The sequence below is a fragment of the Euprymna scolopes genome, chromosome 27 (genome assembly GCF_053919585.1).
Source record: "Euprymna scolopes isolate OS-2025 chromosome 27, ASM5391958v1, whole genome shotgun sequence".
NCBI classification, from domain to species: Eukaryota; Metazoa; Mollusca; class Cephalopoda; order Sepiida; family Sepiolidae; genus Euprymna; species Euprymna scolopes.
In genome coordinates this window covers 92,063,296-92,082,458 of record NC_136508.1, presented here as the reverse complement: position 1 = coordinate 92,082,458, position 19,163 = coordinate 92,063,296, and the positions used below count along the sequence as shown (strand labels likewise).

General features: G+C 31.5%; 1 protein-coding gene across 1 annotated transcript in view; it reads right to left on the bottom strand.

Annotated features, from left to right (window-relative positions):
* Window positions 1-1,959: 1,959 nt before the first annotated feature.
* LOC145248989 (uncharacterized) overlaps window positions 1,960-19,163 on the bottom strand; it is a 126,171-nt gene continuing 108,967 nt past the window's right edge. The window contains exons 13-14 of the mRNA XM_080110827.1: window positions 10,126-10,207; window positions 1,960-2,112 (exon numbers count right to left, since the gene is read on the bottom strand). Of these exons, the coding sequence (XP_079966953.1) occupies window positions 2,037-2,112; window positions 10,126-10,207 (158 nt within the window). The 3' untranslated portion in view covers window positions 1,960-2,036. The remainder of the gene's footprint in view (window positions 2,113-10,125; window positions 10,208-19,163) is intronic.

The window sequence follows — 19,163 nt, the reverse complement described above, 5'->3', positions numbered from 1 at the left end:
TCTCTATTTTTATACTTACATGAACAGGGAACAGCCCTTATCATGTAACAGGAAGACCTGAAACTCAATGTTTCGTCCAACTATTGTGTGGGCTTTGAAACCTAAAAATGGCAAAGGATGAGATAAAAAAAATGGATTCAATCATGAGTTTTTAATTTCCCACATACAACTAAAACAACATAGAGATATTACTTACCACATATCAGGCAAAATGGTGAGCATAAACTCGAATTATAACAGAAAATAATATCCAATACTTATGTGTGTCACTGTACATATAATTTTTTTTTAAAGATATGCATATATGTATTTGCTTACTTTTCCTCCTTACAGATTTTAAAATTTATTATACATTGAATAAAATATATATTCTCTCAAATTACACATCTTCTTGTCCTTTGCTACAGGATGGAATGATAAAAGTGTCGCCCTAAAGAAAACAACACTACAGCTTTATTTTAAAACTTTTATTGAAAAAATCAATTCAGGTAACTTGATTATGTAGTAGAGCTGACATCTATTTAATGTAGCCGCCTTCAGCCACAATCACCGCATCAAAACCGATCTGGAACTGAGAGCATGCCTTTTCCACAAGTGCTGGCAGGAGCTTGGCGAATACTCAGCGAATGGCAATGCTCAGGCTGGCTTTGGTGTTGTGGAAAGTCATGTTGGTGATGCTCTCGATGTGTGACCAAACGAAGTAGTCCAGCAGGTTCAGGTCTGGGGAGAAGGCGAGGGCCAGTGAGAGAAGGGTACAATATCGTAGCACTCCTTCTGAAGCCAAGCCTGAGTCTCTTTGGACTTGTGGGCTGGTGAAGAGTTCTGATGCCACAGCCAGGGTCTTCCAGCGGCCATCTGATTTCACCAGTGGATCAACACACTCTTCAGCACATCCAGGTACACTTTGGTGTTGACTTTCAAGCTGACTTCGAAAATATGAGGTGGCATGATGTGTACTTCACTTTAAACCACACCAAAGATTATAACTGTGGCTGGAGACTTTGTTTTTATCACTATAGGAATGTCCCTGTTATTCGTGGCAATCTAGTGATGAATTTTGAGGGTGCTGGCAATGGTCCTGTTGTCATAAACTTGGATCGGTACAGAGCATGAATTGTAAAGTGGTGCATCTCTGATCTTGCTTGTTGGACATTGTGCCACCTTCAGACATGATAGAAGGCTCATATTGCTCTTGGGATTTGTACACATCTGGCCAACTAGTAGATGATCAGCAAAAAAAAAAAATTGGTTTTCATCAAACAGAAATGGAATCATGTCATCTTTTCTATTGCGACAATTTTATCATTCCATCCTGTATTTTTTAGCTTTCATTTTTGAAAAAAAAAAAAAAAAAAATCTATGCAGTCGTTTTATGTAACAGTTTCAATTGTTGCTTGCCAAAAATGTAAATTTTAGACTAGAATGTATTGAGGGCTATTAGTATTTTGCTTGAGCAATATTAAAACAAGAGTAGTACAAGGGAAAAGATTGTGTACCATCATATCGAAATGAATGATTTATTATATAATTATTTATTCAAAAACAACTACTCTTCAAAATAAAGATAAAATTAACGATCTTTCATAAAATGCTTCATTGATATTTTATAGTCAGAGGGAGCAATTGTTAACTCGTAGACTGGATACGGCAGAATGTCCACACCATTCAATTATTCAGTTTTGTTGCTGGTCTTTTTGGTACAATGCAACTTTGCATAAAGCTGCAGAAGTTTATTAAGAATCTTTTCATTCAAAGCCAAAGGATTGATACTTTGATTAAATCCTAAATCTTGCATATGAAAGTTTATTTTTCTCAAATTCGTTTTATAATTTTGAATACCCGAAGCTTTCTGCCAAATTTGATACAATTCTGGCCAATACTTTTAGAGCCTATAAGTGTTTAATATTAATAGTAGTAGCATTATTATCACTACTACTAATGATGAAAAAAGATATCAGATTGATGCATTTGTCTTTATTTACGATCGGATTTCACATTTAGAATGGTATTCATCCTCTTTCCAACATCCTCAATTACTAAAGTCTTTCCATGGAAATATTGTTTGCAGAATTTGGTGTCTTACAATCAAAATATTCCTTTAATTTTTCCCTCCTAAAAAATAATAAACAAAAAACATTAAAAAAACCAAAAGAAATTCAACTTCCATTTACACATCAATATTCCATACAATCATAGAATTTGATTATTTCTATATTAATAAAATTGTGTGAACAATTCTAATGTATCTGTGTTTCTCGTGTCTACATTACTCTCACTTTATTCAATTTAGTATGAATCAATTATTTATTAAAAAACAGCAAGAGTATAAAATAAAATTAAATGATAAAAATCCTATATAAAAAAACACATAAAATTAATTCCATTACAGTGCATTTCGATTTCTTTGTAAACAAGTCAATCATTTTAAATCTTTCTTAAGAGTTGGAGAAAAGGAATGGATTACTTTGTCACACTTTAAAAGTATTTAAACTGTTGAATATCGAATCTCATCGCTGGAAACAGGAGAACACAGAAGTTCTTATTCATTCTGGTCAACTCCAATGAGTTTTTTTTTTAAATAAAAATTTAATTCTATAATTACCATAGGATTGCTTCCCTATAGACTACAGCATGACAGTCTTCAAATCTAACATTAACAAATACTTGTCCTAAACCATCTTTATCTGCTTATAAGTTTAATGTCAAAATTGCAAAAACATAATTTTATTTACAAGTAGGTTTTGTTATATGCACATTTTTTATTAGAAACATTTTGTTTCTTGGCCTTTTGGCTGGGAGCAAAGTGTAGTATCTTTCTGATAATACACTTCACCTTTTCTGTCATCGATCAGTGGAGGAGAAATCTTTCTAGACTGAGGCAATTTTTATTTTTGTTCCTATCCAGAGTGCCCCTTTTTGGGGAACTGCATTTTCCGCACATTAAAAACTGACCTTACGTCTAACTCTGCATTCGTGTGAAGGCAAGTAAATAGGAACATTTTGTAAATAATTTTTTCAATAGGAAAACAATTTTCTTTGAGATCTGTGGTAGAAAAGTTAGAAACGTGCATATTCTTTTTTGTTATGATTCAACTAGAAGTAAAAGTTTTAAAATTCGATGTTACAGAAAAGAAAAAAGCGTCTTTTTGGTCGGTGCTTAAAATTCATAATTCAAATAAGCATATGAACGGGCAAAATACAAGGGAGATAATTTCTATTTTTTTTAAATGCCAATTTTTCTTCCTTACACTCTGATCTCCCTTCTGTCATCTGTTCGGGATTTACACAATTCTTTCAAAGTAAAATATTTAAACTAAAACATGGTTAGATCCTTCTACCGCTCCAGTAGATATCTCACTGCTGATGCAATTCTCTACCTATATAAAAGCCAAGTACGTCCAAGGATGGAATACTGTTGCCACATCTGGGCAGGATGAGTGCTAGAAGCAGCGTATCCTGCCTTAACAGAGTTCAAAATGAACTTCACAGCTTAGTGGGGGATGCACTTTTCTCTTCACTGCAACCTTTTTCCTCACAAAAGAGACATTGCGAGCCTGTCTACTTTATTGTTATTTCCACGGCAAATGCTCATCTGAGCTCTAATCTTGGTCCCCCCTCATCAAACGTTCACGAGAAACACTCGTTTAGCTGTAAACACTATCAATAATTTTCCGCCACTCTTTATCTGTGCCTAAACCTAAATGTAGATTCCATAGACAAAGCTTCTTAGAACTGCACACCTGTGGAACTCTCTTCTGTTTGCCTTTCCATCTAACTACAACATGGTTGTCTTCAAGCCCAACATAAACAAATTCTTGATTAAGTAATCCAATTTACCAAATTTCCACTACTAACGCTTACTATATTATCCCATTGACTACTGTACACTCAATAACCCTTATCCTTGAGTGGACCCCAGGCCTTGATAAGTGGTTACCCCTATGTAAAAAAAAAAAAAAAATATATGAATCGCAGACTACATTATGTTGGTACAGCTAGTCATATATTGGATTGACTCAAATAATTTCTGTTTGATGATCTTTAATTCAATTTATTATACAAACAAAATTAACAACTTGTATATTTGCTATTGTTTTCAATTACGTTTTCTTTTTTATGAAGACAGTTTTGATTAAAAAAAGTTTCAAATGTGCTTCTTCCACCTGTTCGTCTTTAATAAATTTTCGGTTTTGAAATGCATTTTTGTAAAGACCCAAAAATGGTGAAGGCAAGGTCAAGGGAATATGGTGGTTGCAAAATATTTTATTCTTGTACGCCACTTTTGTAGCGTGTCATCTGGCATTGAAATGGAGGAGGACAACCATTTACCTATCGACAACTGGACAACTGTGTGACGTTTTTCGTTCAGATTACACAATATACAAGTTTGCTTTTTTGTGTTTAGTTGCAACCGAAAAACCCATGCTAGACAATACAATTTCACACACAATAAAATTTTTCTTCCAAAGATTTCAGAGTTAATTGTGAGGATTTACTTTTATCAATCCATTACCTTTGCGTTAAATATTGTCATACAAATCAGATTTTTAATCACTTGTTAAACATGATAAAGAAAAGGCTCATTTCGTTGTCTTAAAAGATAATTTGTTGTGATGGAAAGACAATCTATCTTTTTTTTTATCACTTGGGAATGCGAAACAGTCCTAGTCTGTTATATTTACACATCTTTAATAAGTGGCAACATATGGTGAGCTGTGAATTATTAGTTTTTCTGCCAATTCACGAGTTCTTAAGTGAGAATCATTCTTCACTAACACGTTTAAAGCATCTTCATCGATGTCTGATGGCACTCAGGAATGTCCAGAACAAAACATTGTGAACCGATTTCTTGTCGATCTGTTATTAAATTTTGCCACATATGCTAGATATCTTCCTCCATCTCTGCATTTCCTTGTTCAAACTTCCACAACATCACATGTCAAATATGCAGCTTCAATCATTCCATATTAAGTGTGATAAAATTATAAGTATAAAACAACTTTGACAAATAGAAAAAACTTTTAATAAAATTCAAACTAGTAAACCAAAATTTTAGCTGTTTGGAATAACCAAAAACCATTTCAAAATTGTATCAACATAAGAAAAAATTATTTATGAATCAACATCTATCATATAAATCTCACCTGTTTGTTTAAATGTATGCACGTATGGATGGATGTATATCTGTCTAAAACTTTCGCCAGAGGCGAAAAATTTTCACAAGATTTTTATCGCTTTAAAGCTTGACCCTTTGGACGATGAATATCAAAAAATTGAGTAAAACAGTTAATTCCTTCACCCTCGACTGGGCACTTTTTTACAGTGAGGAATCACTTTTTTTGCCGATATTTTTGAAAATTATCCCCTCTTTTCGATTGACTAACCTTAATTTAAACCTTCGCCACTTCCAGTTTGGCAATGGATGCAACGACAAAGACATTACATTTTTTATTCACATTCTTTTCCTCCTTCGTGGTACGGGTTCGAGCCTGCTTGCCTAATACCACTTTTCTTTTTTGCTCAACACACCTCCAAACACATGGCAATGCCAGGCACCCACGCTAGTCTATATATATAAAAGCAAAAATGTATGTATGTGTGTTCGCTTTTTCTTTATGTCTACAAAAGGCTTCTTTCAGAGAAGCGGTCAGTCGGTTCACAACTTTTTAAAACTTTTTATATCACATATAAATCGTAATATCTCAGAGTTAACAACGAAGCTTGCCTGTCTATTTAATTTGCTCGATTTCGGGAAGATAAATATTCAACATTTGTCGCTCGGCGCATGTGGGTTAGTCTTTTTCCTATAACATCTTGGGGGGGGGAAAAAAGCGTTCAGCAGTAAATACTATCCCGCAGTCAAACTTGACCTCATTAACTCATTAAAACGAGCATCTGTTAAATCCAAGTAATTAAATAAATTCAAACGTGTTTCCGTTAGCATCTCTCGGTGGGGCAATGATTAACGTCATACGTTTTTTTTTCACACTTTAATTTACAACTTTGCCTCAACGGTTCGGGTTCGATCCTCATACTTACTTATTTTTTTTAACCCCCCCCCCCCGGAGTTTCCACACATACCTCCAAACACCCGGGCAACGCCGGGTACCTCTCGCTAGTCTATATATATATAAAAGTGAAAATGTTTGTGTGTGTGTGTATTTGTATGTCTTGCAAAAACTTTCGACACGGGCCACGGATTTTCGCTAGATAGGTATCATTTTAAAGCTCCAACCTTCGCCCGACAAATATCGAAAAATTGGCCAAAACCATTAATTCCTTCACCCTAAACTGGGCCCTTTTCTATAAGGAGAGTGCCAAAAAAATCGTTTCTTCATTTTCTCTGCTCCTGCTACTACGACAATAACGTCATGTTTGACCTAGAAAACGTTCACGTTAGTTTAAACCACCTGTAAGTGTTTTTAAAGGTTTAATTTCATCCGTTATTAAGTGTATGTCTCTTTGGCGTAGTGGTAACGTATCGAGCATTTTTTTTTCGCCTTAGCCTCGATGTTTCCGGTGCGAGCCTGTCTTTCTACCTAAACTTTTTTCCTCTTTTTTTTATGTTTGTTCGCTGTTTTACTTTGTTTCGGTTTTTCCAATTTTTCTTAACATCGTGTTTTTTTTATAATATTAAAACAGGGTCACCCACTCCCACATACACCCCCCAAACACCCGGCAACGCCGGGTACCCCCGCTAGTCTATAATATAAATCTCACCTGTGTTTAAATGTATGTATGTATGTATGTATGTCTGCCTAAAACTTTTGACAGAGGCGATGGCTTTTCATGAGATCAGTATCATTTTGAAGCTCAACGTCTCTGACGACAAATATAGAAAAATTGGCCAAAAACATTAATTTTTTCATGCTCAACTGGACAGTTTTCTACAAGGAGGGAGGGTCGATGTTTTGCGAGCCATTTTTGCAAGTCATCATATCGATTGGATTGACTCTGCCTAATTTTAATGTTCCGAACTTCCGGTCGCTTCATGGTAAGACCGATTTTCTTCCACTTTCTTTTCCCCCTTCGTGTCACGGGTTAGAGCCTGCGTGCCTACTACCACTTTTTTTTTGCTCAACACACACCTCCAAACACCCGGGCAACACCAGGCATCCAAGCTACTAATACATATTTATATTTGGTAGAACAAAAGGATAGAATTAGCTGAAGAATATATAATTTATCAATGAAAACGAGTTTGAAAAAAAATTGTAATGAGCAAAAATAATAAAATCTCTTGAAGCCCTTTTCATCTGACCCCCTTCAAAAGAGAAACGTCAGAAACGACACCAATAAAAACTAACAGAAAGTTGAATGTTAATGACAGTTGTCTCAAGAATATCGAAATTAAGGTTTGACCTAACATTTTTAAATCGAGAACCACTTATTGAGTAACTGTTAGAACAGATATACTGAGCAAGTGGTTACCAATGGCAGATTCATGCACTGGTACATTCCCAGATGTATTGAAAATCTGGAAATTTTGTAAATTGGATTACTTAAAAACTTGTTTACGTTGGACTTGAAGATGACCATATTGGAAAGCAGGCAAATGAAAGAGAGTTCAACAGGTGTGCAGTTCTAAGAAAGAAGCTTTCTTCATGGAATCTACATTCAAGTTTAGGCTCAAATAAAGAGTGGAGGAAATTATTGATAATGGTTTCAGCTAGACGAGTGTTTTTCATGAAAGTCAGGACAGGGGGCACCATAGATTGAATCTCAGGCGAGCACTTGCAATGAAAATAACGATAGAGCAGAGACAGGTTCGCAACGTCTCTTCTGTGGGAAAGAGGTTGTAAAGGAAGAGAAAAGGACATCCCCCACTAGGCTACAAAGTCTATTCTGAACTCTGTCAAGGTAGGATAAACTGCTTCTAGCAGTTCCTGTCCAGATGTGGCAACAGTACTCCATCGTTTTCTTTTGTTTTTTATTGTGAGACTAGATTATGTAATTGTGAAACAACTATATATAAAGCAAAATAGTTGGACTTGAAGACGATCATATTGTAATCAGCTGGAAAACAGGCAAACTGAAGAGAGTTCCACAGATGTGCAGTTCTAAGAAAGAGGCTTTGTTCATGGAATCTACGTTTTGGTTTAGGCACAGATAAAAAGTGGAGGAAATTATTGATAGTGTTTTCAGCTAGACGAGTGTTTCTCGTGAAAGTTTGACGAGAGGGAACCATAGATTGGAGCTCAGACGAGCACTTCAAGTCTACAGAGAGAGATACGCTGCGAAATGATGTGTATTCTCTCCTGATTACCCGACATTTTCTGGAGACCAAAATTAAATACTCTACAAGTTAAAACATCTGCTAAACTTGATTTTATATATATACATATATATATATATATATATTATATTATATTATATATCTGCAAGGTAAGCTATTTCTTCCAAACAACTTCTTTTCTTGGTTGCTTGCGTCATTGCAAGTTTCTACCACTGGTGTAGTAGCAAATATTGTATATATAATACACTGTCGTGGGGGCAAGAAAAACTACCTTTTCCTCTTTCCCCCACTCCACCGTTTTATATACAATAAAACAAGTACGCGTCATTTCTAGCATGAGCGACAGAAGAAAAGAAAGGAGAGTGGACGAATAGCCACACCTAAAAGGCAAGGCCAGCTGACCTACTTATGTCTCCTTTCCCCAGCATCCTCGCTGTTAAAGGAAATACACATAAAAATTAATCTTTTACGATTAAAAGCTAAATGATTGTCTTTTTGTTTCAGACGGAATGAATTTAAATACAACTCTCAAACTTCTAAACTAAGTTTGATTTGTAAAAATTTCGTCTGGAATTAATGACCTTCATTTATTCATTTTCCGAGAGCGACGTCACTTGTAACACCCTGCCTCGACAAAGAAAGTGCCTCTCCGCCAAAAAAGTCAAGCCGGCTAGGGGGCTACGAGTCCCCGAATTTGGAGATCCACTCACAGTAATTCAAAGAGCACTTTTCAGGGCTAGGTTCCTACGAAATACCTACCACTTTGTTTACTCTGTTAGCACCTCCTGCCTGCAGCTTCCTGCATCTCCTGCCTGCAACCTCAGCTTCTTGCACCTGCAGCTTCAGCTTCCTGCACCTCCTGCCTGCAGCTTCAGCTTCCTGTACTGCACCTCCCGCTTGCACCTTGCACCTCTGGTCCACTATCTCACTTGCGCCTTGCACCTCTGGTCCACTACCTCACTTGCGCCTTGCACCTCTGGTCCACTACCTCACTTGCGCCTTGCACCTCTGGTCTGCAATCTGGCTCCCTACTGGTCGTCTGTTCTTAAACACTGATCTCTCCGTTCTCAGTGTCGTCAGTTCCTTAACACTGACCCCCGAGCTCTCAGTGTCCACCATTCGTTCCGGATCGCCCTGACGCCCAGCTGACCATTCCATACCCAGCGAGCACCCTCTGAACCACACTACGTCCAGAGTACAGTCCGAACCTCCAGACCTTGCCTCCAGTGACGTGTGACCTTCCAGGCGACCAACACCCAGATTAAACGATTTTTGCTTCCTTTATACAAAATAAAAGGTGAATCCTCGTCTTTAACCAAACAACCTGTGTCTGTCATTCTTCTTTGCCTTGCATGCTGTTTACCTTTTGCCTGTGTCTATTTTGTTAGTTGTTGGGTCGATTGTCTCCGGACGACCGGCCCCCGCAACAACACCACAAAACAAACGCCAAAAATTTCAAAATACTTGAAACTATATACATTGAAACACAAAACCTGCCTTAACCAAATCACTTCATTTCAGCCCAAACACACTCAAATGCTTAAAAGGTCTAATTAAATGGAAGCTTTATGTTGTCTATAACAATGTTCGTTTAAATGAAAGAATGCTGCCTAAATAAATACTAATATATATATATATATATATATATATATATATATATATATATATATATACATACATATATACACATTCATATAACTATCATTTTTAACTTGATATACAAACTGATGCAGACATACTCATATACAACAAAACTATTGGTGTTTTTCAATAGCATAAACAGCAAAACATCTAAGCAAAAATTTCACCTACGTTTTCTTATCTAATGAGACATACAAGACAGAAATGACAAAATAAAATTTAAATGATACAAAGAACAGAAATCTTACCCAAAGGCAATTACAAGTCCAACGATGATAGCAATTACTACAACGATCCCGAAGAAGAGTTGAAGAATAATATCCATGTTAACTGAATTCAGAGTAAACAGAAATTTTTTTTAAAGAATCAATGTTGAAAGTTTAGTTTCTAAAAAATTACGTAATGGTTCATGCTGCCAAAAACACAATAAACTTTAAATTACTGATATGTATGCTATTTTTACCTTTAAAAGTGAAAATATGTTATTAGCCTTTTAAAACAGACAGGTATGTTATTAGCCTTTTAATAGTTGAAGTATGTTATTAGCCTTTTAATAGTGGAAATGTGTTATTAGCCTTTCAATAGTGGAAATATGTTATTTGCCTTTTAGTAGTGGAAGTATTGTATTTGCCTTTTAGTAGTGGAAGTATGTTATCAGCCTTTTAATAGTGGAAATATTTTATTTGCCTTTTAATAGTGGAAGTATTTTATTTGCCTTTTAATAGTGGAAGTATTTTATTTGCCTTTTAGTAGAGGAAGTATGTTATTTGCCTTTTAGTAGTGGAAATATTTTATTTGCCTTTTAATAGTGGAAATATGTAATTAGCCTTTTAATAGTGGAAGTATTTTATTTGCCTTTTAGTAGTGGAAGTATGTTATTAGGCTTTTAATAGTGGAAATATGTTATTTGCCTTTTAAAAGTGGAAGTACTTTATTTGCCTTTAATTAGTGGAAGTATGTTATTTGGCTTTTAATAGTAGAAAATATGTTATTTGCCTTTTAATAGTGGAAATATTTTATTTGCCTTTTAGTAGTGGAAATGTGTTATTTGCTTTTTAGTAGTGGAAATGTGTTATTTGCCTTTTAATAGTGGAAATATGCTATTTGCCTTTTAATAGTGGAAATATGCTATTTGCCTTTTAATAGTGGAAATATGCTATTTGCCTTTTAATAGTGGAAGTACTTTATTTGCCTTTTAATAGTGGAAGTACTTTATTTGCCTTTTAATAGTGGAAGTATGTTATTTGCCTTTTAATAGTGGAAATACGTTTTTTGCCTTTTAATAGTGGAAATGTGTTATTTGCCTTTTAATAGTGGAAATATGTTATTTGCATTTTAATAGTGGAAATATGTTATTTGCCTTTTAATAGTAGAAGTATGTTATTTGCCTTTTAATAGTGGAAATATGTTATTTGCCTTTTAATAGTGGAAATATGTTATTTGCTTTTTAATAGTGGAAGTATTTTATTTGCCTTTTAGTAGTGGAAGTATGTTATTTGCCTTTTAATAGTGGAAATATGTTATTTGCCTTTTAATAGTGGAAGTATTTTATTTTCCTTTTAATAGTGGAAATATGTTATTTGCCTTTTAATAGTGGAAATATGTTATTTTCCTTTTAATAGTGGAAATATGTTATTTGCCTTTTAATAGTGGAAATATGTTATTTGCCTTTTAATAGTGGATATATGTTATTTGCCTTTTAATAGTGGAAATATGTTATTTGCCTTTTAATAGTGGAAATATGTTATTTGCCTTTTAATAGTGGAAATATGTTATTTGCCTTTTTATTGTGGAAATATGCTATTTGCCTTTTAATAGTGGAAATATGCTATCTGCCTTTTAATAGTGGAAGTACTTTATTTGCCTTTTAATAGTGGAAGTATGTTATTTGCCTTTTAATAGTGGAAATACGTTTTTTGGCTTTTAATAGTGGAAATACGTTTTTTGCCTTTTAATAGTGGAAATGTGTTATTTGCCTTTTAATAGTGGAAATATGTTATTTGCCTTTTAATAGTGGAAATATGTTATTTGCCTTTTAATAGTGGAAGTACTTTATTTGCCTTTTAATAGTGGAAGTATGTTATTTGCCTTTTAATAGTGGAAATACGTTTTTTGCCTTTTAATAGTGGAAATGTGTTATTTTCCTTTTAATAGTGGAAATGTGTTATTTGCCTTTTAATAGTGGAAATATGTTATTTGCCTTTTAATAGTGGAAATATGTTATTTGCCTTTTAATATCGGAAGTATTTTATTTGCCTTTTAATAGTGGAAATATGTTATTTGCCTTTTAATAGTGGAAATATGTTATTTGCCTTTTAATAGTGGAAATATGCTATTTGCCTTTTAATAGTGGAAATATGTTATTTGCCTTTTAATAGTGGATATATGTTATTTGCCTTTTAATAGTGGAAATATGTTATTTGCCTTTTAATAGTGGAAATATGTTATTTGCCTTTTAATAGTGGAAATATGTTATTTGCCTTTTAATCGTGGAAATATGTTATTTGCCTTTTAATAGTGGAAATATGTTATTTGCCTTTTAATAGTGGAAATATGTTATTTGCCTTTTTATTGTGGAAATATGCTATTTGCCTTTTAATAGTGGAAATATGCTATCTGCCTTTTAATAGTGGAAGTACTTTATTTGCCTTTTAATAGTGGAAGTATGTTATTTGCCTTTTAATAGTGGAAATACGTTTTTTGCCTTTTAATAGTGGAAATACGTTTTTTGCCTTTTAATAGTGGAAATGTGTTATTTGCCTTTTAATAGTGGAAATGTGTTATTTGCTTTTTAATAGTGGAAATGTGTTATTTGCCTTTTAATAGTGGAAATATGTTATTTGCCTTTTAATAGTGGAAATATGTTATTTGCCTTTTAATAGTGGAAGTATTTTATTTGCCTTTTAATAGTGGAAATATGTTATTTGCCTTTTAATAGTGGAAATATGTTATTTGCCTTTTAATAGTGGCAATATGTTATTTGCCTTTTAATAGTGGAAATCTTTTATTTGCCTTTTAATAGTGGAAATATGTTATTTGCCTTTTAATAGTGGAAATATGTAATTTGCCTTTTAATAGTGGAAATATGCTATTTGCCTTTTAATAGTGGAAATATGCTATCTGCCTTTTAATAGTGGAAGTACTTTATTTGCCTTTTAATAGTGGAAGTATGTTATTTGCCTTTTAATAGTGGAAATACGTTTTTTGCCTTTTAATAATGGAAATACGTTTTTTGCCTTTTAATAGTGGAAATGTGTTATTTGCCTTTTAATAGTGGAAATGTGTTATTTGCTTTTTAATAGTGGAAATGTGTTATTTGCCTTTTAATAGTGGAAATATGTTATTTGCCTTTTAATAGTGGAAATATGTTATTTGCCTTTTAATAGTGGAAGTATGTTATTTGCCTTTTAATAGTGGAAATATGTTATTTGCCTTTTAATAGTGGAAATATGTTATTTGCTTTTTAATAGTGGAAGTATTTTATTTGCCTTTTAATAGTGGAAGTATTTTATTTGCCTTTTAATAGTGGAAATATGTTATTTGCCTTTTAATAGTGGAAGTATGTTATTTGCCTTTTAATAGTGGAAATATGTTATTTGCCTTTTAATAGTGGAAGTATGTTATTTGCCTTTTAATAGTGGAAATATGTTATTTGCCTTTTAATAGTGGAAGTATTTTATTTGCCTTTTAATAGTGGAAATATGTTATTTGCCTTTTAATAGTGGAAATATGTTATTTGCCTTTTTATAGTGGAAATATGTTATTTGCCTTTTAATAGTGGAAATATGTTATTTGCCTTTTAATAGTGGAAATATGTTATTTGCCTTTTAATAGTGGAAATATGTTATTTGCCTTTTAATAGTGGAAATATTTTATTTGCCTTTTAATAGTGGAAATATTTTATTTGCCTTTTAATAGTGGAAGTATGTTATTTTCCTTTTAATAGTGGAAGTATTTTATTTGCCTTTTAGCAGTGGAAATATATTATTTGCCTTTTAGTAGTGGAAATATCTAATTTGCCTTTTAATAGTGGAAGTATTTTATTTGCCTTTTAGTAGTTTAAATATATTATTTGCCATTTAATAATGGAAATATGTTATTTGCCTTTTAATAGTGGAAATATATTATTTGCCTTTTAATAGTGGAAATATGTTATTTGCCTTTTAATAGTGGAAATATGTTATTTGCCTTTTAGTAGTGGAAATATGTTATTTGCCTTTTAATAGTGGAAATATGTTATTTGCCTTTTTATTGTGGAAATATGTTATTTGCCTTTTAGTAGTGGAAATATGTTATTTGCCTTTTAATAGTGGAAATATGTTATTTGCCTTTTAATAGTGGAAGTATTTTATTTTCCTTTTAATAGTGGAAATGTGTTATTTGCCTTTTTATCGTGGAAATGTGTTATTTGCCTTTTAATAGTGGATATATGTTATTAGCCTTTTAATAGTGGAAATATGTTATTTGCCTTTTTATTGTGGAAATATGCTATTTGCCTTTTAATAGTGGAAATATGCTATCTGCCTTTTAATAGTGGAAGTACTTTATTTGCCTTTTAATAGTAGAAGTATGTTATTTGCCTTTTAATAGTGGAAATACGTTTTTTGCCTTTTAATAGTGGAAATACGTTTTTTGCCTGTTAATAGTGGAAATGTGTTATTTGCCTTTTAATAGTGGAAATGTGTTATTTGCTTTTTAATAGTGGAAATGTGTTATTTGCCTTTTAATAGTGGAAATATGTTATTTGCCTTTTAATAGTGGAAATATTTTATTTACCTTTTAATAGTGGAAGTATGTTATTTTCCTTTTAATAGTGGAAAAATGTTATTTGCCTTTTAGTAGTGGAAATATGTTATTTGCCTTTTAATAGTGGAAATATGTAATTTTCCTTTTAATAGTGGAAATATGTTATTTGCCTTTTAATAGTGGAAGTATTTTATTTGCCTTTTAATAGTGGAAATGTGTTATTTGCCTTTTAATTGTGGAAATATGTTATTTGCCTTTTAATCGTGGAAATATGTTATTTGCCTTTTAATAGTGGAAATATGTTATTTGCCTTTTAATAGTTGAAATGTGTTATTTGCCTTTTAATAGTGGAAATATGTTATTTGCCTTTTAATAGTGGAAATATGTTATTTTCCTTTTAATAGTGGAAATATGTTATTTGCCTTTTAATAGTGGATATATGTTATTTGCCTTTTAATAGTGGAAATATGTTATTTGCCTTTTAATAGTGGAAATCTTTTATTTGCCTTTTAATAGTGGAAATATGTTATTTGCCTTTTTATTGTGGAAATATGCTATTTGCCTTTTTATAGTGGAAATATGCTATCTGCCTTTTAATAGTGGAAGTACTTTATTTGCCTTTTAATAGTGCAAGTATGTTATTTGCCTTTTAATAGTGGAAATACGTTTTTTGCCTTTTAATAGTGGAAATGTGTTATTTGCCTTTTAATAGTGGAAATGTGTTATTTGCTTTTTAATAGTGGAAATGTGTTATTTGCATTTTAATAGTGGAAATATGTTATTTGCCTTTTAATAGTGGAAATATGTTATTTGCCTTTTAATAGTGGAAATATGTTATTTGCCTTTTAATAGTGGAAGTATTTTATTTGCCTTTTAATAGTGGAAATATGTTATTTGCCTTTTAATAGTGGAAATATGTTATTTGCCTTTTAATAGTGGAAATATGTTATTTGCCTTTTAATAGTGGAAATCTTTTATTTGCCTTTTAATAGTGGAAATATTTTATTTGCCTTTTAATAGTGGAAATATTTTATTTGCCTTTTAATATTGGAAATATGTTATTTGCCTTTTAATAGTGGAAATATGTTATTTGCCTTTTAATAGTGGAAGTATTTTATTTGCCTTTTAAAAGTGGAAATATGCTATTTGCCTTTTAATAGTGGAAATATGCTATCTGCCTTTTAATAGTGGAAGTACTTTATTTGCCTTTTAATAGTGGAAGTATGTTATTTGCCTTTTAATAGTGGAAATACGTTTTTTGCCTTTTAATAGTGGAAATACGTTTTTTGCCTTTTAATAGTGGAAATGTGTTATTTGCCTTTTAATAGTGGACATATGTTATTTGCCTTTTAATAGTGGAAATCTTTTATTTGCCTTTTAATAGTGGAAATATTTTATTTGCTTTTTAATAGTGGAAATTTTTTATTTGCCTTTTAATATTGGAAATATGTTATTTGCCTTTTAATAGTGGAAATATGTTATTTGCCTTTTAATAGTGGAAGTATTTTATTCGCCTTTTAATAGTGGAAATATGCTATTTGCCTTTTAATAGTGGAAATATGCTATCTGCCTTTTAATAGTGGAAGTACTCTATTTGCCTTTTAATAGTGGAAGTATGTTATTTGCCTTTTAATAGTGGAAATACGTTTTTTGCCTTTTAATAGTGGAAATACGTTTTTTGCCTTTTAATAGTGGAAATGTGTTATTTGCCTTTTAATAGTGGAAATGTGTTATTTGCTTTTTAATAGTGGAAATGTGTTATTTGCCTTTTAATAGTGGAAATATGTTATTTGCCTTTTAATAGTGGAAATATGTTATTTGCCTTTTAATAGTGGAAGTATGTTATTTGCCTTTTAATAGTGGAAATATGTTATTTGCCTTTTAATAGTGGAAATATGTTATTTGCTTTTTAATAGTGGAAGTATTTTATTTGCCTTTTAATAGTGGAAGTATGTTATTTGGCTTTTAATAGTGGAAATATGTTATTTGCCTTTTAATAGTGGAAGTATTTTATTTGCCTTTTAATAGTGGAAATATGTTATTTGCCTTTTAATAGTGGAAATATGGTATTTGCCTTTTAATAGTGGAAATATGTTATTTGCCTTTTAATAGTGGAAATATGTTATTTGCCTTTTAATAGTGGAAATATGTTATTTGCCTTTTAATAGTGGAAATATTTTATTTGCCTTTTAATAGTGGAAATATTTTATTTGCCTTTTAATAGTGGAAGTATGTTATTTTCCTTTTAATAGTGGAAGTATTTTATTTGCCTTTTAGCAGTGGAAATATATTATTTGCCTTTTAGTAGTGGAAATATCTAATTTGCCTTTTAATAGTGGAAGTATTTTATTTGCCTTTTAGTAGTTGAAATATATTATTTGCCATTTAATAATGGAAATATGTTATTTGCCTTTTAATAGTGGAAATATATTATTTGCCTTTTAATAGTGGAAATATGTTATTTGCCTTTTAGTAGTGGAAATATGTTATTTGCCTTTTAATAGTGGAAATATGTTATTTGCCTTTTAATAGTGGAAATATATTATTTGCCTTTTAGTAGTGGAAATATGTTATTTGCCTTTTAAGAGTGGAAATATGTTATTTGCCTTTTAATAGTGGAAGTATTTTATTTTCCTTTTAATAGTGGAAATGTGTTATTTGCCTTTTAATCGTGGAAATGTGTTATTTGCCTTTTAATAGTGGATATATGTTATTAGCCTTTTAATAGTGGAAATATGTTATTTGCCTTTTTATTGTGGAAATATGCTATTTGCCTTTTAATAGTGGAAATATGCTATCTGCCTTTTAATAGTGGAAGTACTTTATTTGCCTTTTAATAGTAGAAGTATGTTATTTGCCTTTTAATAGTGGAAATATGTTTTTTGCCTTTTAATAGTGGAAATACGTTTTTTGCCTGTTAATAGTGGAAATGTGTTATTTGCTTTTTAATAGTGGAAATGTGTTATTTGCCTTTTAATAGTGGAAATATGTTATTTGCCTTTTAATAGTGGAAATATGTTATTTGCCTTTTAATAGTGGAAGTATTTTATTTGCCTTTTAATAGTGGAAATATGTTATTTGCCTTTTAATAGTGGAAATATGTTATTTGCCTTTTAATAGTGGAAATATGCTATTTGCCTTTTAATAGTGGAAATATGCTATCTGCCTTTTAATAGTGGAAGTACTTTATTTGCCTTTTAATAGTGGAAGTATGTTATTTGCCTTTTAATAGTGGAAATACGTTTTTTGCCTTTTAATAGTGGAAATACGTTTTGTGCCTTTTAATAGTGGAAATGTGTTATTTGCCTTTTAATAGTGGAAATATGCTATCTGCCTTTTAATAGTGGAAGTACTTTATTTGCCTTTTAATAGTGGAAGTATGTTATTTGCCTTTTAATAGTGGAAATACGTTTTTTGCCTTTTAATAGTGGAAATACGTTTTTTGCCTTTTAATAGTGGAAATGTGTTATTTGCTTTTTAATAGTGGAAATCTGTTATTTGCCTTTTAATAGTGGAAATATGTTATTTGCCGTTTAATAGTGGAAATATGTTATTTGCCTTTTAATAGTGGAAGTATGTTATTTGCCTTTTAATAGTGGAAATATGTTATTTGCCTTTTAATAGTGGAAATATGTTATTTGCTTTTTAATAGTGGAAGTATTTTATTTGCCTTTTAGTAGTGGAAGTATGTTATTTGCCTTTTAATAGTGGAAGTATTTTATTTGCCTTTTAATAGTGGAAATGTGTTATTTGCCTTTTAATAGTGGAAATGTGTTATTTGCTTTTTAATAGTGGAAATGTGTTATTTGCCTTTTAATAGTGGAAATATGTTATTTGCCGTTTAATAGTGGAAATATGTTACTTGCCTTTTAATAGTGGAAGTATGTTATTTGCCTTTTAATAGTGGAAATATGTTATTTGCCTTTTAATAGTGGAAATATGTTGTTTGCCTTTTAATAGTGGAAATATTTTATTTGCCTTTTAATAGTGGAAATATGTTATTTGCCTTCTAATAGTGGAAATATGTTATTTGCCTTTTAATAGTGGAAATATGTTATTTGCCTTTTAATAGTGGAAATATGTTATTTGCCTTTTAATAGTGGAAATATGTTATTTGTCTTTTAATAGTGGAAATATTTTATTTGCCTTTTAATAGTGGAAATATTTTATTTGCCTTTTAATAGTGGAAGTATGTTATTTGCCTTTTAATAGTGGAAGTATTTTATTTGCCTTTTAGCAGTGGAAATATATTATTTGCCTTTTAGTAGTGGAAATATCTTATTTGCCTTTTAATAGTGGAAGTATTTTATTTGCCTTTTAGTAGTTGAAATATATTATTTGCCATTTAATAATGGAAATATGTTATTTGCCATTTAATAGTGGAAATATATTATTTGCCTTTTAATAGTGGAAATATGTTATTTGCCTTTTAATAGTGGAAATATGTTATTTGCCTTTTAATAGTGGAAATATGTTATTTGCCTTTTAATAGTGGAAATATGTTATTTGCCTTTTAATAGTGGAAATATGTTATTTGCCT